Source organism: Myxine glutinosa, chromosome 1 (genome assembly GCF_964187855.1).
Source record: "Myxine glutinosa chromosome 1, kmMyxGlut1.1, whole genome shotgun sequence".
NCBI lineage: Eukaryota > Metazoa > Chordata > Myxini > Myxiniformes > Myxinidae > Myxine > Myxine glutinosa.
Window position 1 is genome coordinate 296,339,235 of NC_136261.1, and position 26,402 is coordinate 296,365,636.

General features: G+C 43.0%; 1 protein-coding gene across 7 annotated transcripts in view; it reads left to right on the forward strand.

Annotated features, from left to right (window-relative positions):
* The window catches only part of LOC137412870 (forkhead box protein P1), a 350,911-nt gene that overhangs the window by 174,699 nt on the left and 149,810 nt on the right, over positions 1-26,402 (forward strand). For all 7 annotated transcript variants that reach the window (XM_078767672.1, XM_078767688.1, XM_078767684.1 and 4 more), the window contains one exon: positions 15,721-15,861. In XM_078767672.1, coding sequence (XP_078623798.1) covers positions 15,721-15,861 — 141 coding nt within the window. The remainder of the gene's footprint in view (positions 1-15,720; positions 15,862-26,402) is intronic.

A 26,402-nucleotide genomic window follows, 5' to 3' on the forward strand; every position in this document is an offset into this window, starting at 1 on the left:
TTTGACCATCTAATAATTTATAATAACCAAGAGCACAATCGCCTCCCTCTAACTCTATACCGGGAAATTCCATCCATGCATCCTCCAACAAGTAGCACCCCTGCTTGCCTGCCAGCCCAACCGGAGTTGTAGCCGGTGCCACAATCTCAATGGGAGCCACCTCGGCCCTACCCTCATCACTACTGGCGGCTCCCCGGGTGGCATTTCCTTGTCCTCCTCTTCCATCCTACACACATCGCAACCACCAGGAACGACAATCATCACACTTCACATTCTCGCAAGTACCCTCATTTCAGGCTGTTACCTCGAAGTGATCCTCCTCCTTCCCATCATGTCCGGGTGTGCTCACTGACCATACGAGGACCTCCAGCTCCACCAGATAGTCACACCCCTTCTCTGGCATTACAAACCTTGTCTGTGTTGTCCTGTAGGGTAATGCACACTTCGGACCCCACTGCCATGACACATCCATGCACCACCTCCTCACTTTTTATCTCTTTCTCGGCCTCCAATGTATTCTTCTCTATACTTTAAGGAGTTTAAGCTATCTCCTCTAACCTCTCTAACATTTCCTCATTCCTCTGCTTCTATTCCTTCTTCACTGCTACCATCTGCCCTTTTATCTCCCTCTGCCCATGTTCTGCTTTCCTCTGTCCATCTTCACTACTATATATGTATAATTATATATATATATATTGCACACATAAACACACCCCACAATTTATTCTCAATTATAAGCCCCATGATTTGAATCACCTAATTTTTTTTTTACTTCAATAAGGTTTTTCTGCACAAGTGGTCTCCACTTTTTAATACCTGCACAAGCTTTCTTGTATTTCCAATGCTGCCATGAAGTATAATGGAGTAAAGACAGGACTGGATTTGCTGCCAACTGGCCAGACTTGCATGTATCACCTTTCTTTGAATGGCGTTGACTCATGCTTTGTTTGCAGAAGGGAAACAAGGGGATTGAGTGAAGGATCATGGGTAAATGAGGAGTCGGATAGCGTCGCACGGAGCGACGCTATGGCGTGGCTGCCCACACTGCCTATATGTGTCGGTCAAGGGACTACACTGATGCTTTTGTATGGTATCAAAGCCTGAGAAGGAGGAGCTAATGAGAAAAACAGGAAGTATAATGCCATTGGTGTGAGAATGTAAGGGAGGTGGAAACTGGTGAAGAGCGCGGACCAAGGGTGGGGAATATGAGAGGCTGGTGGGATGCACCAGGGACCACCAGAGCACCAGTGATGCGTCAAAAGTATGATGACCAACTTTTTACTCTTAATGTAGTTTCCATCAGAGTAGGGAGACAGAACATGTGTTGAAAAAGAAAGAAATGATGTTTAAATGGAAAGGATTGTTGGAATGCGATGACAACAGGCACCAAGTATTCCCTTCTACAGCCTATTTTATCTGGTTACATTCCATCATGTTCGTAGACTGCCCCCCTCCCGCCCCACTCCCCACCACCCTTTGCACGCCCACTCCTTCCTTGACTCTCATTTTTACCTGCTCTCTCGACCTTGTAAACATTTTTTTCCTGCCGTTGCCAAGTTACCAGTGCCTCCGTCCCCACCCCCTCCCACATCTTCACTTTCCTCCCCACCCGTAAGCCCGTAAGCTGTATGCGTACTGTCTTGCATTTGCGAAGCGATAAAAAGCAGCAAACGGGCAAGAATACACAATCGCAAAGAGAGAAAAGCAAGTGGTGAATTCCCGACTCGATCTACACAATGCTATTTATAGATTTATGAGTCTGTCTATTGACTGTTCAAATATCGTGTGAACGCTTCACTTCAGTTGTGTAAGGAATTCTTGTTGACTTCAGAGTTCTGGGTAAGAATTCAGCACCTGTCGAGTACGTTTGTGCGCATGCTTCAGCGGTCTTGGAAATCGTAGCTCGGTATTTTCATGACATATACCTTCTGGCCACGGACTTTATTGGTGATGTTTTGACGGAAACCATCTTGTGGTCGATCGTTTCATCAGCCCCGTAGTTGTACTGCTGCTGCATTGCGTTCGGGAGATGGCAGAGAGTGCAGTCTCGCTCGGAAACCTCGAACGTCGGCTTGTGACGGACGGGGTGCCATGACACCTGTTTTACAACATAAGAGGCAGCTGGTCGTCAAAAGCTAAAGAAATAACTTTTAGCATGCGCTCGAGCAGACGTCGAGGTTGCGGAAAGATTGTGCCTCGGTTTAGACTTTGTCGTGTCTGTTTGGACCACGATGAATGCCAGTGCACGGGGAGCGAGTCAGCTTTTCAGGAAGAGCACGTAACAGAGAGACGAAGGTCAGAGGCCATAGGCTGCATGATGATCTGCAGATGTGCGACGCTTTTTGTGGGTGGGAAAATTTGCCAAGTGCAGTGTTTCACTATCATTCCACACCAAGAATTTACAACTCCTGATCCGCATCGATCGGTGCGTTCCTATTAAAAAGAGAGGTGATGGTCAGGCACATATGAAGTAAAAGAGATTTTTGTGTTGAGTAACGAAAGATAAAGCAAAACCGATGTCCACAAGTCTATAATAAACTTTGATCAACCAAGGAAGAAATAAAGACGGGAAATATACGAGGAAACAAATATACTCGAGAAGGAAATTTAGCGTATCCTGCTTGTGCCATCTTTATGGCCCATTAATTTAATCCTTTTGCACATCACCTATATAAAAACCCATTCCATCAATTCGCTCAATATAACTGAACATTCACATCACTTCCGTAAGTTACCTACATATGCAGGTGTGTGGGTAATTTGGCTCTGGTACCAGTACATAATGGTCTGCTAATTTCACAAGATACTGTGCCAGAATGGCAGTTTTTATTGGATTTGACTTCAAGATTCTCATAATCAAGATTGAACAAGCCCGAGATGACTACACTACCGACTTAGCTATCTTGCTGACCCTTGGCTTATAACACCTGGTCTTCCATGGGGAGGCCTACCATCCACGTACAAACCACTCTCAACTGCACTTAGCTTCTGAAATCTGATGGGATGGGATGCGATCATAATAAATAAGTAAACTGTATGAATCTTCACAAAATGCACAAATAAACAAAATATAGGATATGAAAAGTCGATGGATCATTTGCAGATAGAGCACGAGGTAGGTAATAGGGAGCAACATGCTGTTTCATTCAGGTAGCACTGAGCCATAGACTTTACACACCACCGTTTATCTGCGATTACTTGCCAGCGTACGTGCCAGTGAAGTTAACAGCAAGGCTCAGCAAAGATGGTTTCCAGACCTCTGCTCGGCCTAATTCGCTCCAGACTTGCAGACGCAATGCCAGGTTCAGTCCGCCATGTAAACATTCAGCTTTGGTGGTAAATACTTGGAAGGTGTTAGTGATTTTTGGCAATTTGTGGTACTCCACAGCCGAATGGTTGCCTACATTGCTTCTGATTGAGTATGCCAGCCATTTGAATTGAAGATGCAACATTTATTGGGGAAAAAAAGAAATAGCATATCCTTAGGATCAGTTTCAACCGATTCGCAAAGCATTTCTGAGGCTTAAAAAACAACAAATAATTAATGAGTCATTTTTTCCTGGCCACGAGCTTAAAAGGGAGATGGTTCCAAATCAATACAGAAACAATAACATGGATGCTGTAGCTACATGTATAATTGAAAGTAACACACGTGGGTAATGGCCTGCTTGAATAAAGTTAAAATTTGACCTTTCAAGGAGAGAGATTAATGGATGAAAAAGGTAGGGTTAAAGGTTATGAAACAGAAAAAAAAACTTGAAATGGCTTCGATATTTATAATAACTTCATATATAAAGTCCACATAAATAAAATACTCTTTAAAATAACGATAACAACAACATAAACTATAAGAATAAACTAAAATAATAAAATAACTTTAATAATAAATACTAATAACATAAATAAAATAAAATAACTTCACATAAATAAAAATAAAAAGTGTCCTGAATAATAATAACATAAATAAAATAAAATAACTTCACATAAATAAAAATAAAAAGTGTCCTTAATAATAATAACAAACAAAATAAAATAACTTCACATAAATAAAAATAAAAAGTGTCCTGAATAGTAATAACACAAATAAAATAAAATAAAATAACTTTACATAAATAAAAATAAATTAAAACTGCGAGCAGTGATGATCCGGGGACCAAGACGCTCCATCCTAATTGGACAAGTGTGCGCCAGAGTCATTGACAACGGCAGCCTGGATCCGATTGTTTAAAGTTTGAACTGAATCGATCGAAAAAATGAATGCAGAGATGCATTTTAAAGGTTTGCATGAAATTCAACATGGCTGCCAGGTTACATGACCTATGACATCATATGTAGGATATGCATCCAATCAAGTGATATACTATAAGTGGTCAAAGTTTCAACTCAATCGATCGAAAAATGAAGGCAGAGATGCATTTGAAAGGTTTTCATAAAATCCAATATGGCCACCATGTCACTTGACCTATGACGTCATATTTAGGATCAAGTGACCTTATTTAAGATCAAGTGACCTTATATTAAATCAAGTGACCTTGATTTAAGATCAAGGACCCTCTCCTTCGACAAATACACTAAACAGATCACAAAGACAGCCTTCTTTCACCTGAAAAACATCGCCTGTCTCCATCCATCCCTCTCCTCCACGGCTGCAGAAACCCTCATCTACGCCTTCATCACCTCCCGTCTGGACTACTGCAACAGCCTCCTCTATGGTTCACCCTCAATAATCACCAATAAACTCCAATACATTCAGAACTCCGCTGCCCGTCTACTCACCCATTCCCGGACCCATCACCACATCACCCCCGTCCTTTATAAGCTTCACTGGCTCCCCATCCCCCAGAGAATCCAGTACAAAATCCTCCTCTTGACCTACAAAGCCCTCCATAACATGGCCCCATCCGACCTGACTGACCTCTCCAGACACACTCCCACCCGCAACCTCCGCTCTGCTGGTACCAACCTCCTGACCCCCCCCCCCCCCCCATCCAGACCAAATTCAGATCCTGGGGGGACAGGGCCTTCTCCATCGCTGCTCCCACCCTCTGGAACTCACTACCTCACACCATCAGAGACTCCTCCTCACTCACCACATTCAAAACATCACTCAAGACCCACCTGTTCAACACTGCATTCAACATTTAACCCACAGCATTTAACCCCTGACTATCTCTTCTCCTACCTTTTGCTTTGATTTATTTACCTATTGATTTTTGTCTTTTTGCACTTGTTTTTTCTACTCTGTCAAAGCGCCTTTGGGCTTCTTGAAAAGCGCTATATAAAATAAATGTATTATTATTATTAAGTGAAGTGGTGTACCATATATAGTCAAAGTTTCAATGTCCTACGATGAATGGTTTGACCTGTAGGTCACCAACAAATTTCATGAAATCAGAATAATAATAATAATAATCTTAGCAATTTCAAAAGGGTACCAATGGTCCCCTAAAAAGTGTCTTGAATAATAACATAAATAAAATAACTTTACATAAATAAAAATATAAATAAAAAAGAGTCCTGAATAATAACATTTTAAAAAAACTTTATATAAATAAAAATACAAAAGTGTCCTGAATAATAATAACATAAATCAAATAAAATAACTTCACATAAAAAAGTCTCCTGTGCCTTCTGGTTTTGCACCATTTGTGTTGTACATTACTGATGACAGTTGTAATAAACCACAACCATGTTTTTTTCTTCCCCCTTTACACTGGGTATTATAATATTTAACAGACTTCATCTGCACATGGAATGTTCAGAAATATATACTATTAAGACCAACCACCTTCCTCGTTAACTACCATACTGCACCTCGTGTATTTTCTCCAACCGATCCTTCCCACGCACCCGGCTTCCCCAATTGTTCATTTTCCTCCTTCATGAAAAAATAAATGTAAAAATTGCTCAATAGTGTGATTTGAATCTATATATATTATATATATACAGTTCAATGAATTGCTCAATATATATACATACATATGAGGTGTGTTAAAAATAGTTATATGAAAGATACTAACAATAGTTTTTAAAATGCCAAGGTTGTTTTTATTTTTGAACATGTAAATATGTGATGGAAACTGATAAACTGAATACATAGATGTGTTTTGTTTTTTATATCTATGCTTTATTGTACTCTTTTGGTGTGTCTTGGTTTGGTGTTGGAATCCCGGTGTGTACCCTGGTTAGAATAGGTACACCGTATCCCTGCATGTCGAAGAGGCGACTAAGAGGGTTGGCGTCAGGAAGGGCATCTGACCATAAAAACATTGCCTCAAAAAGAGAACCATGACAATTACAACTACATATGGACATGGTACAGCCCGAAGTGGAGATCGTTTTTTTTTTTTCTTGTTTATTTTTGTATACAGAATCGAGGCTCGTGAAAGAGCTAACATTTATTTCACAAACAAATCAAACAGACAAACAACATATATAAAAAGAGGGAGCGGAAGACAAGATGGGGAGAGAAGGGGAAGCACACAAACAACATTTGAGAGCAGGGAGATGTGTGGAAGGGAGAGGGCTTGGGGGGAGGAGGCGTGGGAAGGGGGGGGGGGGGGTGAGAGAAGTATAAAACACAAGGACACCAAGGACTTCCAGGACAGCAGTTGGTATTTCAAAAAAGTGGATTTGGGGTGAAATTAGCGGGGGTAGAAAAGATCAAGGTTTTGGATGGGGGAAGATAAGAGATGGTGGTGAACAGCTGTTTTAAAGACCTGGAGGGTGGAGTGGGTTTGAAGAGAGTGAGGGAGTTTGTTCCAGAGGTGGGAGAAAAGAGGAATGAAGGAGTGAAGGTGAGCAGAGAGTCTTGATTTTGGCAGTTTAACCATAAGAGGGTTGCAGGCAGATCTTGTGCGACCTGTAGGAATATTTGGGGGACAGAGCCCAGAGAGAGCTGGGGGGGGGGGGGCAAGGCCAGAGAGGAGTCGGTAGAAGACGGAAAGACCACCAACCTGCCTGCGGTGAGTGAGTGAAAGGCCTTTGGAGTTAGCTTCATCGCGGGAGATTCCAATGATTCTGAACGCTTTGGTTGAGGCGGTTTCTGAGGTTTGGGACATGGAATGTAGGGACAATGACAGGGAGATCAGGAGAAGTGGTGGAAATATTGGTCAGAAGAAGAGTGGACATATGTTGTGTGCAAGAGACGAGATGGAAGGGAAGTGGTGTGAGAATGGTGAAGGGTAGGCAGGGACAGAAATACAAGTTTGTGTGGCAAGGGTGCCCGGAGGGCGTGAACGGTGTTGGTGTCCTGTTTTCTGAGGAGTTTGTAGACAGTGTGGTGAGTGTGACGAGAGTAAGTGATAGGTTGATGATTGTGAAAATGATGATTGAAAAGCTCTTGGTGAACGTCATCTCGGGATATGCTCCACAGGTTGGTCGGAGCGATGAAGAGAAGGACAAGTTCTTTTTTTTTCTTTCTTTTTTTTGTATACAAGATCGAGGCTCGTGAAAGAGCGAACATTAATCACACAGAAAGACAAACCGACACATAAAACATATAACATCGGGAGCGGTAGACAAGATGGGGAGAGAGGGGGAAGGACACAAACACAACATTTGAGAGCAGGGACCGAGAGACATGGAGACATCGAGAGATCTGAGAGAGGGCGAGGGCTTTGGGGGGGGGGGGGCATGGGAAGGGGGCGGTGGGAGAGGTATAAAACATATGGACACTGCCAGGACTTCCAGGAAAGAAGTTGGAATTTCAAACAAGGTGGATCTGGGGTGAATTAGCGGGGGTAGAAAATATCAAGGTTTTGGATGGGGGAAGATAAGAGATGGTAGTGAACAGCTGTTTTAAAGACCTGGAGGGAGGAGTGGGATTGAAGGGAGTGAGGGAGTTTGTCCAGAGGCGGGAGAAAAGAGGAATGAAAGAGTGAAGGTGAGCAGAGAGCCGAGATTTCGGCAGTTTAACCATCAGAGGGTTGCTGGCAGATCTTGTGCGACCTGTAGGAATATTTGGGGGACAGAGCACAGAGAGAGCTGGGGGTGCAAGGCCGGAGAGGAGTCGGTAGAAGACAGAAAGACCACCTACCTGCCTGCGGTGAGTGAGTGAAAGGCCCTCAGAGATAGCTTCATCGCGGGAGATTCCAATAATTCTGAAAGCTTTGGTTTCAACAGCATGAAGCCGAGCTAGGTGTGAGGCAGGAGCACCCGCCCATAGGGGAGAACAGTATTCCATTGAGCTGCGGATGAAAGCCTTGTATGTGGTGAGGAGCTCAGGTGTGCCGAGGAAGGACTTCGCACGACGGAGGATGCCCAGTCGGCGACTGGCTTTGGAGGCCAGCTTGGAAATGTGGTTTTCCCAAGAAAGATCATGGCAGATAGTGAGACCCAAAATCTTGAGCGACAGAACTTCTTGGAGAGGATTGTTGAGAAAGTAGATGGGATGGTTGTCCAGTCGATCTTTTCGGAGAGACATAGTAAGAGTGTGAGATTTGTCAGGATTGAAAGACATGTTCCACTTGTTTGACCAGTCTGTGATTTTGTCCAGGTCTTCAGAGAGTGAGGAGGCAGCAGACTGCCGATCTGAGGGAAGAGGAATGGAGCGGCAGAGAGTGGAGTCATCAGCAAAGAGATAGAGAGGATTTTCGAGAGAGTCAGAGAGATCATTGATGAAGACCAGAAAAAGCACGGGGCCCAGAACACTGCCTTGGGGAACTCCAGCCTGAACAGGAAGAGGAGATGAGAGAAACCCATTCAGGGCCACACGTTGACGACGACTAGAGAGGAAGTCCGCCAGCCATGCGTGGAGATTTCCATGGATACCAAAGGAGGAGAGTTTGGTGAGCAGAGCGGGGTGCCAGACCGTGTCGAAGGCACGTGATATGTCGAGGGAGACAGCTCTAATTTCCTGTTTGGCATTGAGGACCTCCATCCATTGTTGAGACAGCAGAAGCAGCATGTCCAGAGTAGAGTGACCTGGTCTGAAACCAAATTGATGATCAGAGATTAAGCCATTGGAGAAGAGGAAAGATTTCATATCCGAAGCAATGATGGATTCCATGACTTTGCTGATAATTGGGAGAAGGCTGTTTGGTCTGTAGTTGCTAGGATCTGTTTTTGCACCTTTTTTGTGCAAAGCGGTGATGTTGGCTGATTTCCAAGCAGATGGCAGTTGACCTTGAGCAAAAGAGAGGGTGAAGAGAACAGAGAGAGGGTGAGATAGAGCAGCAGAGCAGGATTTTAGGACCCGTGGGCTGATGCCGTCGGGTCCAGTTGCAGAATCAGAGTCGAGGGTTGACAGAAACTTTTCCACCTTGTCAGGAGGAAAGGACACGGAGTCCAGGAGCAGCAGGGTACGACTGGGTATGGTGGGTACAGAGAGGGATGGGTTTGGGACACAAGATTTAGAGGCAAACACAGAGTTGAGGCATTCAGCTTTTTCACGTGCGGAGTCAGCTGTGTAGCCGTTTGAGGTAAGGGAGGGGATGGAGGGGGAACAAACACCAGAAACGGATTTGACCAGACGCCACCAGGATTTGGAAGAGGGAGACAGATAAGAGAGTTCGGTCTTGAGAACGGAGAGATATTGTTTCCTGGCTCTCCTGAGGGTGGACACACACTTGTTTCGGGCTTTGTGAAAGGAAATGAGATTTCCTTCCGTTGGATTTGCTTTCCAGGAGACGAAGGCAAGTTGTTTCTGGGCAACAGCCTCACCACAAGATTCCGTGTACCATGGACGGGAGGAAGGGTATGACAACTGAAGACGAGATGGGATAAATCTGTGCATGAGAGAGAGCAATTTACTTTGGAAGAATTCCCAGGATGAGTTGATGTCAGAGGTGGTAGAGATGGGAGACCAGTCCAGATGATTGATGGCTGCTTGAAGACCATGCCAGTTGGCCTGAGTGAAATGCCAGACTCGTCGACGCTGAGCAGGCTCCCTGGGGATGGTCAGAGAGATGTCCACTTTAACAAGGACATGATCAGATGATCCGATCAGAGCAGAAGAAGAGCAGCAGACATTTTCAGGGAAGTTAGTCATAACCAAGTCCAGAAGAGAAGATGTTCCGTTGACTGAGATCCGGGTCGGGAAATTGACAGATTGTGTCAGTCCCAGTGAGTCGCAGAAGTCCTTTGCTGAGGAGCCATGGCTGGTGAGAGAGGTACCCACACCCAGCCAACTGGCATGATGACAGTTGAAATCACCACATATGAGGAAGAGAGAGTTGGGATGAGTAGATAGAAGTTGGTCCATATCATCAGACAGCGAGATGTCGATGGAGTCATCACTGTTTGGTGGACTGTACAACACACATATGAACAAGAGGTGGGAGCGAAGGGGAAGCCGTAGCCAGAGGTATTCCTGGGGGTGAGGTGGAGAGAGTGCAGTGCAGGGCGAGTGAGGAAGAGAGTTTTTGATAAAGATAGCAACACCGCCTCCAGGACGAGGCTCAGGTCTATCATACCGGAGGAGGGAGTAGCCCGGGAGAGATACTATGGAATCAGAGACATCATAAAGGAGGAAAGTTTCTGTTAAGCAGATCACGTCTGGTTTGACAGAAGCAACCTGTATGGAGAGATCAGTTAAGTTTGAACGAAGGCCCCGGATGTTTGAGGTCCATACCGTTAATGAAGAGGAAGGGGGAGCATCAGATACAGAACAGGGGGGAGGAGGGGTAGGGTAAGATGTGGAAGAGGTGGAAGAGGTAGGGAGAGCTGTTGAAGGTGTGTCAGAGATTTCAGAATAGCTCGGAGAAAGGGAAGGATGGGGCGGACAAAAGGTTTGATGGTGATTGGGTGAGCCACAATGAGGTGTTATTTGAGGAGGGGGAAGAGCGAGGCAGAAGGTTGGGGGAGATGAAGGTGAAAGTTGGAAGGGGGAAGAAGCGGGGAGGACGCTTTGAGGAGGGGGAGTGAGAGGGGGGAAATTGAGAAGCAATGAGGGTGGGGAGATTTGAAGGGGAGGGGTGAGGGGGGAGTTTGGGAGGGAAGGGACAAGGGGAGAGATTTGAAAGGGATGGGATATGGGGGAGATTTGGAGGGGAGGGGTGAGGCAGGAGTCAAGGAGGGGAGGGGCGAGGGGGCGTCTTGGCGGGGAGGGGTGAGGGGGTAGTTTAGGAGGGAGGGGGCAAGGGGGGAGATTTGAAAGGGATGGGTGATGGGGAAGATTTGGAGGGGAGGGGTGATGGGGAAGATTTGGAGGGGAGGGGTTGTGGGGAAGATTTGGAGGGGAGGGGTGAGATTGGATTTTTGAAAGTGTACGATTTATGGGAAACGAACATTTATTGCAAAATGAGTTTCTTGTGACCTTCGAGTTAAAAATACGTTTAAGGACGCTGGATGGAGGATGGAGTGCAGGAGAGTTTAGGGAATGTAGAAAAAAGGCACTATAGGAGATGGATATTTTTTTGGGGATGAATTGATTTGGTGAGCAAGTCGAAAGCAGCCTTTTAAAGAAGAAGAAAAAGGTGTTATAAAATATGACGGAATACATAACTTGAGGGGAAAGTGTAAACATTGAAGGTTAATGAGTGAAAACTATCTGGGGAAATGGGGGAGAAACACGTGGTCAAAGAACGAACGAACGAATAAGAATGAATAAACGAATGAGAACAGAGAAGGAAATGTTTTTTTTTTTTTTTTTTTTTTAGATGAGATTTACACAAGGAAGTAGGCAATGGGTGAAAAGACTGGGAATACAGAGAACGAAAGTTATTGGATCACAAACGACGGACCACTGAGAGAAAAACAAAGCCTCAAGGTTGTACAGTGCACACTGTACAAGGCCTCAAGACACGACACGAATTAACACGATTTTCAATACAGGTATGAAAGATTTGCACCGAAAAATCTTCGTCGGGACACAATATACGTACAACACCATAAATAAATACAGTTTTAACGAAAATACAAATGGGAACAATCACTTAACTTCGATTTCAAATCGTTCGCGACGCGGCAAAGGCCTTGCTCGCGACACGGCAAACAGACGATCAATTTATGAAAGATAAACACCGAGAAACAACCAAAGTTGCACACAATAACTTCACACACCGAAAGATAAATACAGTTTCGACAAAATACAATTGTGAACAGACTTAACTTCGAAAAACGTGGAGACCGTGTGGAGCTTCGAAAATCCCTCCCACCGTCTCCGAGATCTCGCGAGATCCTATCGAGATCCAGTTATCTGGTGTGCAATAGAGAAGCTGATGGAAAACGTGAAAGATGAGGAAGTTGTTGTGGTAGGAGGAGACCTAAATGGACATGTGGGAATGAGTATGGACGGTTTTGAGGGAGTTCATGGGGGTTACTGATATGGTGTGAGAAATGGAGAAGGTGGAAGGATTTTGGAGTTTGCTGATGGAGCTGATTTGTTGATTTGTAATACTCAGTTCCAGAAAGGGGATAATAAGCTTGTTACATACACGTCTGGTGGGTCGACGACAACCGTTGACTACCTGATGGTGCGTAGGCGAGATAGGGGGCACCTCCGGGAGACAAAGGTGATCGCGGGTGAGGAGGCTGTTTCACAGCACCACTTGGTTGTCTGCGACATAAGGGTGAAAGGTGCGAGGAGAGCGCGGCGGGTGAAGTACCAACCGAGAATGAAGGAGTGGAGGTTGAAAGAGGTGACAGTAAGGGAGGCATTAAAAAAAGGCTGAGTAGGGTAGAGGATGATGTGGTTGAGCTTGAACGTGGTTGGATGTCAATGAAAGATAGTCTGTTGGGAGCCGTTGGTGAGGTATGTGGATGGACAAAAGGACCACAAAAGGCACTCGGAAACATGGTGGTGGGATGATGAAGTTGGAAAGAGGATTGACTAGAAGAGGAAGAAGTTCAAGGAGTGGCAGAAGGCGAAGGGTACGGGAGCAGAAAAAGCAGAGGATGAAAGTTATAAGGCAGCCAAGAAGGCTGCAAAGAAAGAGGTAGCAAAGGCGCAGGTGGCATGCAGGAAAATGTTCAGAGAACTCTTGGATTCGGAAGAGGGTCAGAGAGCGGTATTCAGGATTGCAAAGCAGATAGCGAAAGAGAGGTGTGATGTGATGGGGGTGAGTTGCTTGAAGGATGAAGTGCGACAAATCGTTGTGGACCCAGATGGAATTAAAGGAAGATGGAAAAGATATATGGAAATGCTGTTGAATACAGAGAATGAATGGGATGGCAACATAGAGAGTAACCCAGTTTCAGGACCGGCAGAGAAGATAACTGAGAAGGAAGTTGAGGAAGCGATAAAAGCAATGAAGAGTAGAAAAGCGGGAGGGCCGACGGGAGTTGTGGGAGATATGTTGAAGGCAGCAGGAAGTTGGGGTGTGAAGAGAATGACAGAGATCTGTAATCTGGTGGTGAAAGAAGGCGGCATTCCAGTCGATTGGGAACTGAGTACCCTTGTCCCTCTATACAAGGGGAAAGGTGACCCTCTGGAGTGTGGCTCATACCGAGCGATAAAGTTATTGGAGCATGGAATGAAAGTATTGGAAAGGGTGTTGGAGAGGAGGATAAGGAAGAAGGTGGAGATCGACGAAATGCAGTTTGGATTTATGCCAGGAAGAGGAACGACAGACGTGCTCTTTATTGTGAGGCAGTTGTAGGAGAAGTACATGGAGAAGAGGAAGAAGTTGTTTCTTGGGTTTGTTGATCTAGAGAAAGCATTCGATAGGGTTCCACGCAAAGTATTGACATGGGCATTGAGGAAGTTAGAAGTGGAGGAATGGTTGATCAGAGTAGTGATGGCAATGTACAAAAGAGCGCGCACAGCTGTAAGGGCAAAGGACGGGAACAGTGGAGAGTTTGAGGTGAAGGTGGGAGTGCATCAGGGGTCGGTACTAAGTTCACGACTATTTGTAGCTGTGATGGAGGTGCTGGCTCAGAACGTAAAGGAGGGTTTACCGTGGGAGTTGTTGTATGCAGATGATCTGGTGTTGATTGTGGAAAGTATGGATGGACTGAAGGAAAAGATGAGCAAGTGGAAGGAATGTATGGAGACAAAAGGTCTGAAGGTGAATATAGGAAAGACGAAGGTGATGGCAAGTGGTAAGGCATGTGGTGAGGTGGAAAGAACTGGGAAGTGGCCATGTGCTGTGTGCAGGAAGGGTGTCGGAGTGAACTCCATTCAATGTACAATGTGCGCTGAGTGGGTTCATCAAAAATGTAGTGGTCTGAGAGGGTCATAACCAGTGTGGCAGCTACATTCAAATGTAAGGTGTGCACAGAGGGAGCTGCAGATGGAGGAAATGTTGAGTTGGATCTTGGAGATGGCGTGAAGCTGGAAGGTGTGAAAACATTTTGCTACCTCGGAGACATGCTGAATGGAGAAGGTGGATCAGACTCGGCAGTGGTTGCTAGAATGAGATGTGCATGGAAGAAGTTTCGGGAACTGAGTGGCGTGCTGATGAGGAGGGGAGTGTCGTTGAAGCTGAAGGGAAAGGTGTATGCTGCATGTGTGAAAAGTGTTATGATTTATGGGAGCGAGACATGGGTCATGAATGTAGAGCAGCAACGAAGGCTGGAAAGGGTGGAAATGCGAATGGTTCGGTGGATGTGCAGAGTATCGTTGAGAGAGAGGAAGACAAATGATGATTTGCGAAATATGATGGGAATAGAGCCTGTGATTGATTCTGTGAAGAGAAACAGGTTGAGATGGTTTGGTCATGTGTTGAGGAAGGATGAAAATGACTGGTTGAGAAGAGTGATGGAAATGAATGTAGAAGGAAGTAGAGGACGGGGAAGACCGAGAAAGACTTGGCTAAAGATGGTGGAAGAAGAAATGCGGGCAAGGGGGTTAACAAGGAGAGATGCAGAAAATAGGGCAAAATGGAGAAGATTGTCATGGGGACCGCAAGGCTAACCCCCACTCTAGCAGGGAAAATGGCCTTAAAATACATGTTGTTGTTGTGTTGTTGTTTGGTGTGTCTTGTTCTATCGTGATTATCTAGTTGCTGGAACTCTTTGAGTTCCTTACGTATTAATATGTATAAGTATACATGTTCGGTGAGGTTTTATATTTTGTCAAGAAGCCATTAATTTATCTATATATATTGATATATTGTCCTCTTCCCATATAATGCTTAAAAAATAAGTAAATGATAGGAACCTTTTCTGTAGGGCCTGATCAGTCTTCGGATTTGCTTTGCTTAAGAAGTTTGTTTTTTGTTGCTTGAAATTCAAATTCTTTTTACTTGAAATGGATCCTCTACAAACTTCTTTGAATGTAATTTTCACGTTCACACTTTCATTCATCTTTTCATGGAGTAAAGATCTCTGCAGGGCATTCCCATGGACCACCATCCAAAAAGGGGCAGTGTGCAGTTGTCAAATGGATTTTCATTAATTTATATCAACACCAGTCTTGGATTGTTCACTTAATTAATTAATTAATTAATTAATTACTACATATTCCCAAATGATTTCAAATCTGCATGGCTTTAATATCATTTAAATGTAATTATAAACTGCTATTATTGTGCTGTGCAGTAACAATTCCCTAGGACATTTCTCTTGATCCCTATCAGTGATAAATACATTGCAAACCTAGCTGATGTTAAGGGTTGTGAATATAATGATCATAATGACTATGGTAGGATATAATGGGAATTGAAAGTATAGAGGGTCTAATGATCAGCAAAGGCTATTACAATTTACATCACTGCAAAATTGCCCTCTGGGGCAGTGCCTGCAGGGGGCACTGCCTCACATAGCACACAAAGTTTAAACCTGTGTAAGTGATACTTATTAGTATGCCACATGAATCCATTTGTTCTTGTAATCCAGGCCCCTCTGGCAATGGCGATGGTGTCGCCATCAAGCTTCACAGCACAGCAGCTGCAGCTCCTCCAACAGTCCGGCCTCCTTGCTTCTCAACCACTACAAGGTCTCCTCCAGCAACAGCATCAGGCTCTTGCTCTTCAACAGGTGATGGTAGTTGTTGTTGCTATTGTAAATTAATAAATATACTGATTTAATCCCTGGAAATCAATTTGAATGATGTTACATATTTATTTGTATCAATGCTGGATCACAGTTGTTTGGATGTCTTCAGGTTTCCTGTTGCGCTAAATCATTGACATGACCAAAAGAGGCATTTAGACTTTCTGTGACATCTGCAACATTTTATACGTGGTCAGTATGTTTTCTCATGGTTTAACTCTGTAAAGGAATACCTGATTGGATCACTGTGATCAAATTACGCAGAAGTACAAGTGACGTCATTTTAATCCTCTTGCTTCTTACAGGCAAAGCCAATGACTATCGCAATGGAACAAAAGAGTGTTTGTGAGACTTTTCCAACCACACACAGCAGGCCAATGCCCGATAGTTCTGGTTGACAGAGCACTCGGCTTTATTGGAAAGGCAGGCAGTCAGTTGGAATCCTATCTACACTAATGAAATCCTATAAAAGATGTGCTATTTGTGGATTTAATGTTTAAATGTTTGAAAATTACCAAGGAAATTTCTTCGACAGAAAACATTTTAGTTTCTAAATCCTTTACATCTTGCAGCTGTCGGTGGATGCAAGTAATCTCTTGACCAACAAAGTAATTTGTTGAGTTCAACATACAAGCATACAGAACAAAGTTTAGACAATAAATGGCTATTTGGCAGATCAAATGTTTAATATCCACACCCCATTATCTATTTTCTGAACTCGGTCTATCCATTTAACTAAACTATTTACCCCAGCAACCGAAGGTCGACGGGGGTTATTGTTTTCACCCCTGTTTGTCTGTTTGTCTGAGCAAGATATCTCAAAAAGTTGAAGACAGATTCGGATGAAATTTCGTAAACAGGTTCTGTGTGTGACAATGATGAATTGATTAGATTTTGGTGAGGATCAGGATCTAGATACTATAACTTTTAAGTGATTCTTTATCATTGAGAGTGAGATTTATGGGAGCGAGGCACGGGTAATGAACGTAGAGCAGCAACGAAGGCTGGAAAGGGTGGAAATGCGAATGGTTCGGTGGATGTTTGGAGTATCGTTGAGAGAGAGGAAGCCAAATGATGAATTGCGAAAGATGATGGGAATAGAGCCTGTGATGGATGCTGTGAAGAGAAACAGTTTGAGATGGTTTGGTCATGTGTTGAGGAAGGATGAAAGTGACTGGTTGAGAAGCATGATGGAAATGAATGTAGAAGGAAGTAGAGGATGGGGAAGACCAAGAAAGTCTTGGCTAAAGATGGTGGAAGAAGAAATGCGGGCAAGGGGGTTAACAAGGGGAGATGCAGAAAATAGGGCAAAATGGAGAAGATTGTCATGGGGACCGCAAGGCTAACCCCCACTCTTGCAGGGAAATTGGCCTTAAAATGCCTGTTGTTGTTGTTGTTGTTGTTGTTTATCATTGAGAGACAGTGCCAAAAATGGTGTATAGCATGATTCTCAAAAAGTTTTGAACAGATTATGATGAAATTTCATGAACAGGTTTGGGTGCTTGACATGAACAAATTTATTAGATTTTGGTGAAGATCTGCAAGCGGACTCAGATCCGACAATATAATTTGAAAGTGATTCTTCACCATTGAGTTATACGGCCAAAACAATATATAACATTATGTCTCAAACAGTTGTGGATGGATTCAGACAAAACTTAGTGAACAGGTTGGGTGACGTGGATATGTTAGTCCGATTTTGGTGAAGATCGAAATCCGGATCCGATTGCAAAAAATTTCTATTGTTTTAAGTGATCCTTCACCATTGAGAGATGGGCCAAAATCGATATATAGCGTGATATTGCAAAAAGTTGTGGACGAGTTATGGCAAAACTAGGTAGATGAGTTGATTACGTGACAACAAGAAGCCGATTCGATTTTGGTTGAAGTCCGGATCCAGATCCGCCCTATCAGTGGGATACAAAACGAAAACTGTTCAGCCTGGTGGAGGTATGTGCTCTACTGAGTGCCGCTCTAGTTTTCACTTTTTTGCTCTATTTATAGATATGTACACTTGACACCTCCATCTTATTACATTTGACATCCATACCACATTTGATGTATTTGAATGGTCTGTGTGGATATATATATATATATATATATATATATATATATATATATATATATATATATATATATATATATATATATATACATATATATATATATATATATATATATATATATGTGAAATTAAATGTCTAGTGGCTAGAATAGCTACGTTTTGAGGCAATATAAATTATTTATTTGCATATGAGCCTTGTGTTTTTTTTCTTTTTTTTGTATACAAGATCGAGGCTCATTTCAGAGCTAGCACATCAAACACTTATTAGCACATGAAACACAAAAAACATAAATGGACACAACAAACAACTAGAATGCCACTCAGTAGAGCGCATACTCCCACCGTGGGTCAAGTTGGAGCCCTATCTTCCAATGGTAAAAAATTCCTGGATCCGGAATAATATCCTGAGCTTCACCAAAAACTAATCAATTCTTCCTTATCCCAAGGGCAATCATCCCACCAACTTTCATCCAAATCCGTTCAGAACTTTTCCAGATATCTTGTTCACAAACACACGAACATACGAACACACACACGCACACACACACGGACGGACACGATCGAATGCATTACTCCCTGGCGGGAGTAATAAAGGGAGGGTAAGACAAAATGGTGAAAGAGAGGGAAGCACACAAGCACAACAGTAGAGAACAAGTGAATCCATCAGTAATGTAAAAATAAATATGATACCCAGGAACGGTGAAGGATGATCGCAGACAAACATAACTTTCCACTATAAATGCCAATGCTTACCAGCAGAGGTATGAAACTCATAATCAACATCCAACTGAAAATTGGCAGCCACTGGTATGCAATTCGGCAGAAATATAGTTTCAAATTTGTCACGACTGAGACAAGACATCTCAGAGAGATACGAGCATAGATAAATGGATGTTTGAGATCTGAAGAATATTGTTCTTTAAAAGTATTTTGTTGAGCAAATGTAACTTATGGTTTGCAGCTTTACTTAACACGTTCATTCAAGATGTGACAGCAGAAGGGGGATAGTTTGGGATCATGGTCTATTAACATTGTCATTTCACCCAACTGTCAACAGACAGCTGCTAATTCAGTGGATCATGTAACACATTCATGAAACCTTAACATACAATGCCGATATTTTTGCTCAAGAAGAGCAGAAAAGCGCAGGTGCCTATGACCTGCCCAACACAGCAGCAGGTAATTTGATTCTTAAACCCTTCGGTGTTGGGGATCACCAAAAATTTGTTTTGCAATCATTCGTGAATCAATATTAGTTTGGATTGGAAAGCGCATCTGCCTTCATCAAAATCGTTGGTGAACCATCGCATGAAGGATGAAGTATTATGAAACTTTAAACTCAGCCATTCTCAAACATTCTCATTTCATTGCCTCTTTCATTTCCTACTTGACTTGATTTCAGCACATATCGTTGTGCCATGTTATAAATTCCTCTGGAGCGGAAGAAAACATTCGCTTCCAAAATATGCAAGACGAATTATATCTTTGAAATGTTTCAGGCCTTTGTTCCAGCAGAGGTAAATTTGGACACATTTCGGAAATATAGCCTTTAAAAGACTTAAACATATATCTGTGATAGATACTTTCTCGTGATTATGGTATTGGCGATGTGCAATGTTCGCCAAAAAAATATATTTTGATAACAATAGGATGGCAGTTACGCTGTTTCGGATTCGAATTCATCATCCAATTGTGGTTCGTTATTACCCTGCACTCCCGAAGCGAAAAGCGGGGTTAAGCATTGGGATACATACGTGTGTCGTGTGCGGTACGTGTGCCGTGTCTGCATTTTAAAAATTCATTTTCTTGGCCAACCGTTGGTCCGATTGACACTAAATTTTACCATAGAAGCGCCTCCACTTTTATAATTTTTTTATTCATAATTATGACGTCATCGGTCACTTGGTACGGATGCCATCTTGGAAAAACGTTACACCTCTATATCTCCCAAACCGCTCAATGGAAAAAATTTAAACATGGCTTATTGTCAACTATTCCCCATGGGGAATAAGATATGTTGATAGTGATGTCACCAGTGCCTTAATTATGACGTCATAATTCGACAAGTACAACGCTTGATCTGATCAGTATGAATAAAACAAAAATTCCTCTGCAACTGTTAGTCCGATGGACACGAAATTTTCAGAATATGTGTGGCTCCTCCTGTATAATTTTTTTAATGATAATTATAACGTCATAGGTCACGTGGTACAGACGCCATCTTGGAAAAAATCGAGAAAAGTTGCACCTCTATATCTCCGAAACCGCTCCATGGAAAAAATTTAAACATGGCTAATTGTCAAGTACTTCCCTTGGGGAATAAGATATGTTAATGATGATGTCATCGGTGCCTTCGTTGTGACGTCATAATTCGACAAGTACAACACTTGTCCGATTTATTGGGGAAAAAAATTTCTCAGCAACTGTTGGTCTGATGGGCACAAAATTTTCATCATAGGAGCGCCACCTCCTGTGGAATATTTTAATGATAATCATGATGTCATATATCATGTGGTACAGGTGCCATCTTGGAAAAACTGAAAAACGTTGCACCTCGATATCTCCAAAACTGCTGCATGGAAAAAATTGAAACAAGGCTCATTGTAAAGAACTCCATATGGGGAATAGGTGTTGTTAATGATGACGTCATTGGTGCCATAATTTTGACGTCATAATTCGACAGGGACAATGATTAGTCTGATCAGTTTGAAGTGTATTGAGCATGATCTATACAACAATTATATTAGAGAATATAAATTTATGATGTCATTGCTCACGTGGTCTGGCAGCCATATTGGATCAAAGAAAAAAAATGTTCAAAAACAGAAGAGTTGGCTCGCAATAAGTTGACTGCGCAGGGTAAGTATTCTATGAATAGCATATAGTTAAGATTGTATTTGGTGCACCATTTCATATTGCACTTTTGTGTGGAAATATTGTATCTCTTTTACACTGTGATGCCGTTGTGTGCCCCGGTTTAGAATAGGTGCACCGTATCCCTGCTTGTTTTAAGAGGCGACTAAAGGGTTGGCGTCAGGAAGGGCATCCAGCCATAAAAAAAAATTTCCTCAAAAAGGGAACCATGATGATTGTCATAGGGGGCCCGCAAGGCTAACCCCCACTCTAGCAGGGAAAATGGCCTTAAAAAGGGAATCTTTTACACTGTGAACTGTTACTTTACTGGAAAAGCTTAAGAATCACCCTCTTCTGTCTAAACCCTGCCTTCCACAATGAAAGTCTGCCTTAAAATAGGCCAGTGAAGTGTTCCTGTGAGATGCTTATCCCTCTCGTTAGGGCAGGTGGAATAGTTCCTTAGTTGAGTAATGTCATCACGTTCCCAGCTCTATCAGGATCACGCCCTCAGACCCCTGCAACACTGAGGAAGTCTAAATGGCGGCTACAATGTCATGCTCTATCGGGATTGAAGAGTTGCTGGCGTTTTGGGCAGAAGGGAATGAACTGATGTCAAGTTTGAGGAAAGAAACGGTGTTCTCTGGATATGAAGAAAAGTGGCATCATGCTGCTCGTCACATGTACATACGGTTATGAAATCCCCTCATCATGCAGCGCATGAGGAAGTATAAGCAGCTGGTTATGCTAATGGCTCAGAACAACTATGTCCCTTGGAATGGAATGCTTCACAGTGTGAACGAGGCATTATCAGCTCTCTCTGCTTACTTTTGGTCCTCTTCATATTATGTCGCATCATACACTCTCAGCAAGTAACTGAAGGTACTCCACTTGAATTGTTTTTATGGGTAATAGTTTATGATCACCTGGAGAATAAATGTGCAAAACTTGTGCTAATTCTAAGTTTCTTGGGCAAACCACATTTCAAAGTTGGCCTCCAAAGCCAGCCCCCGACTGGGCATTCTGTCTTACAAAGTCTTTTGCTTGCAAACCTGAACTCCTATCCAGCTGTAAGGCGTTCATCCTCAGCTTGATGGAGTACTGCTTTCCCCTCTGGGCTGACCCCTGCATCACATATTACTCAGCTTGACACTGTGGAAACCAAGGCCTTCAAGATTATTAGAAGCTCCTGCAATGAAGCTGAATCTATGGGTCTATCACTTTACCATCACAGACAGGTTGGTGGTCTCTGTCTTCTTTCTGGTCATTGACCTCTTTAATGTAAAGCCAGACTGTTCTGGGTGCTGGTGCTCAAGCAGATGGTGGCAAACCCTTTCAATAATTATCTGAGAAAAGACTTTTTCCCGACACTGAGAGTTGTATCACCCCTCGGTAGTTGTTTCAGTCTTGGCGATCATCCTTCTCTTTCCAGAGAGAGACAACAATGCCCCTCTTCCAGTCATTTGGGATGATGTCTATGCTCCATACCACAGTACTGCATGCAACAACACGAGTACAGCTTTTCCACCTGCCTTGAGAAGCTCAGCATGGATGCCACAAATCCCAGGAGCTTTGCCCTCTCTCCACCGATTCACTGCAGTCTGTGTTTCCATAAACTTAGGCAGTTCACACTTGATTGGAGGGTCAGCAATATGGCTAGTAACACCCCTGACATCCAACTCAACAGCTGGTGGGACAGCCGCTCAATGTAACCAGGCCAGCGGGCCTTCTGTTCAGACTCCTTTGTCAAGAGCTCACCACCCTTTGCTCTAACCACAGTACACTGAGTGACAGGCTTGGAGGAACACAATGCACTGATTTGTCAAAGTCGGATGAGAATCATTTCAGCACAGGTGATGCTCTACATTTTCACAGATTCCTTGCATTATGCCTCTTTGTCTTCCCTCAGCGAATGCACAGTTTTACACCTTACCCCCTGAACAGCTCAGTTCTGCCAACGAGCCTGGCCCTGTGGCAAATGGTATCCAATGTGGCCAATGGTATCCAGCATCCCTTGGGAGACATAGTTCCTCTTTGCCTGATGGTGAGTTCCAAGATACCCACCAGCAATATCAAGGATGGTTGGTTTGAAGGCATTTAACAACACTCCAGAATCCCCTGAAACACTGATACCCCTTTACCCCCACTCAACCTCTTCGTAAACTCCTCAGCTACCCTTTCATCCTTGAGCATGCCAACATCCAGCCGAGGTTGGGATGGTACCATTCTCTTGGATTTGAGCAGCAGCTTCAGAGTTGCTACAACAAGCCTACAATTGATACTGAGGAACTGAGCATTCCGGTAGGCCCTGCAGTTCTGGAGCAACCTCCAGCAACCATCAACAGGAACATGGTCAATCTGCTTTGCCACAGCACCAGCATTGGAATACGAAGTCCATCAATGTGGTTGTGGTCACTGAAACTATGTACCAGCCACCCGAAGCCCATGCCATCTTGTGAGGTTAAGGAACTTAGTGCTATTCTGGTTCCTGGTTCCAGAACCATGGGGACAAACACATGTCTCATAACCATCCCTATCAGTGCCAGCCGGTGCATTGAAATGGCAGATTCCTTAATTATCTAAGTCTTAAGGCCTCGGACACACCTCAATAGACAATGACAGAACATAATTACCACGGACTGCATCTGGCAGGACACTGCTTGGTCCAAGTGGATACATGCCTTGATGCCTTGTTATGAACAGTTTGGGCTGCAGGCGGAGCCGGCATGAAGGTGAAAGTGCGCTTATACCTGCTGTGGGAGGAGAGGGTGGAGGGTGGCTGAAGGCTGCATCAGGCAAATGCTCAGCTGTGGAGAAACCCCGTTTGCAGCTCACGTGCGACACGGAAGCGACACTGAAGCATGCATATGGTTCCCCGATGATTGTGTCATGACCTTTTATAGATTTGGCCTCAACTCACATCCATGATGCCATTAACCTCTCCCTGCTCTGCCGCCATTGGCTCACTCTCAGTCCGTGGTCAGGGCAACCCTTCCCTGACCTTTCACCCAGTTCGTACTGATGGCTGGTGTGGTGGTTGTGGCTTTTTCACACCTAAACTTGTATGTGATGTCTTGTCAAAACACTTAAATGAACATGACAGATTATGAAGGAAAGAACATTAAAAATGGTGCCAAGGGATGGTGAATTTAGACACACACATGGGGGAAGGGTGTGGAGAGGGGGAAAGGGGGGGGGGGGAACAGGAGGGGGAGGAAGACACCATATTTATATGTATATATACAAGACAAGGCATATCTCTACTTCACAATGAAATCACCTCATGCTTTTGTTAGTACATGCAATATAGGAAATAACAATTGCTATACTATGCAAGGTTACCCCCTAGAGGGCTTTCCTACAACAGTATCATATCGTGAATCCGAAAGATACATTTATTTCATGTAAAACATCAAATGCTATCTAAATTTTCTCATGTCAAAACTGTACATTTCAGTATGTGGGAGAAGCTGTGCAGCAACATAACTTGTAACTAAAAGGCCATAAATCAGGAACAAGAAATGTAAATAAAATGTCAGGTTGTCCTTTGTTGAGCACTCACTTTACTAAAAGTTTGAGCACTCACTTTATTTTTACTAAAAGTGAGTACAACAATGCTAGGTAGAGTGCCAAATAATATAAAACATTCCCAGCAATGAAAATGAAGGTGAAAGAAGACAGTGTAAAAAAGTAAAAATATACAAAAGAAAATTATTTGATTAAATAATTAAGAGGAATGGAGTAAGGTGGAGCAAGGTGCCTCCCTCTCATTCCTCTCTCCTCTTCTGCTCTGACTAGCTATACATTCAATATACTGAAATTTCAAACGAAAATGTGCAGTATACTGAAGAAAAGGATAGAGGAGAAATTAGCACTGTATATACATATGCCGAGGGTGGGGAGGCACACCATTTTCCACTCTGCAAGGGATGGGATAATTATTTGTAGTCCAGGAATAATCATGTAATTACTTAAAGCCTTAGAATAATACGAGACAAAACTGTATATATAATAAATGTATCTCCAAATGGCCTAATTACGGAGAGCACAGACCTATCATCTGGAAAATATCTGTAAAAGTAATATTTTGTTGAAGAGATTTATTGGAGGGGAATGGTGAAATATAATACTGTAAGGGTCGTGGGTCTTCGATGACCGACACATGGGAGACCGGGGAGAGGATGAGCGGTCTTGGACCGACAAGGTGTATTTATTGAATTAGGGCTCAATCCGAAAAAATAGGTCAATGACACAAAACAAATATCAGGTGCACAACCTCAGTGTAGATCCACTGTTATGATGCAAGAATATCTTGGAAGGTCTTTGAGATTTCACATTAGCAAAATTTGGCGATGACAAAAAACACGTTTTTTTTCAGAATGCCATTTGACCTTGACCGCATTATTTTTGTCAGACTGCCATTTGACCTTGACCTTTAACTCGGAGGGGTGTAATGTAAATTAAGCATAATGCACCTTTCTCTCAGCCAGTGGTTCCCAAACTTTTTTGTCCACAACCCAAGAATTTGAAATCACTTTCACCTCTTGACCAAAATGGTACATATTTGGTACTGGTACCTATGATCAAAATTGTCCGAGAAAACGCTTTCGACATGAAAGAAACCCCTCAAAACCTGAGATTTTTTTGGGGGGGGGGGGGGAGTTCAAGTTTGGGTCGTGACCCTGGGTTAGGGAACACCCGCTCTAGGCCGAGGGTATTTATACAGTGCAATTTCTTTCCGATCGGACAGATCTCAGATGAGTTTTGGTGAATAATATTAAAATAGCTATAATTGGGTCATGACCTTAAAATTAGGTCAAGGTCAAATTAAATTATGTCGATCCCACATACTTTTTATTCCCATTATTTTTGCAAAATTTTATTCTGAAAGTCCTTGTACATTGGCAGGAAAAAGGGAGAAAAACATAAATGGTGGTTTTGTACTCCGAGTGGTATGAGACCTTTAACTCGGAGGGGTATTATTTAAATGAAGCGTAAATGCGCCTTGGTCTAACTCTAGGCTATCTGAGTAGGGCAATTTTGTTCTGATTGGACAAACCATAGTCTGTAAAGTTATGGTGAAAAATGCTAAAATGTCCCTAATTAAGCCTGAACCTTTCAAATTATGTCAAGGTCAAAAAATTATATCAACACCATGTACTTTCTATTTGCATTATTGTTGCAAAAATTCATTGAGTGTGCTCAGGTACCTCCCAATCCAAGATACAGCTTGGAAATTGGCAGAAAAAAGGAAGAAAAGGAAAAAAAAAAGTGGTGTACCATTAAAAACTTGTTGGGGTCTAAGAAACTCGGGTACTATTAAAAATTGACGGCACTCGTAGTAGAAACAAACACTACAATAGGTATAGTATAGGCCTCCCCCTGTCCTTTAGGGCGAGGGTTATTAATGTATAACTTGTAAGTTCACTTTTAATAATAACACGTACATTTCAGTAAATGCTCACTTTCGCTAGTACGAACATTGGAAATGAAAACATTCTAAATACGAGTATACTTTAACATTCTAAATTGTAGTCCCCCTCTGGATTCTAGTGTAGTGCATTGCAGTAACAAACTAACTTTTAACCAGCAAATCAGTTTGAAAATGACT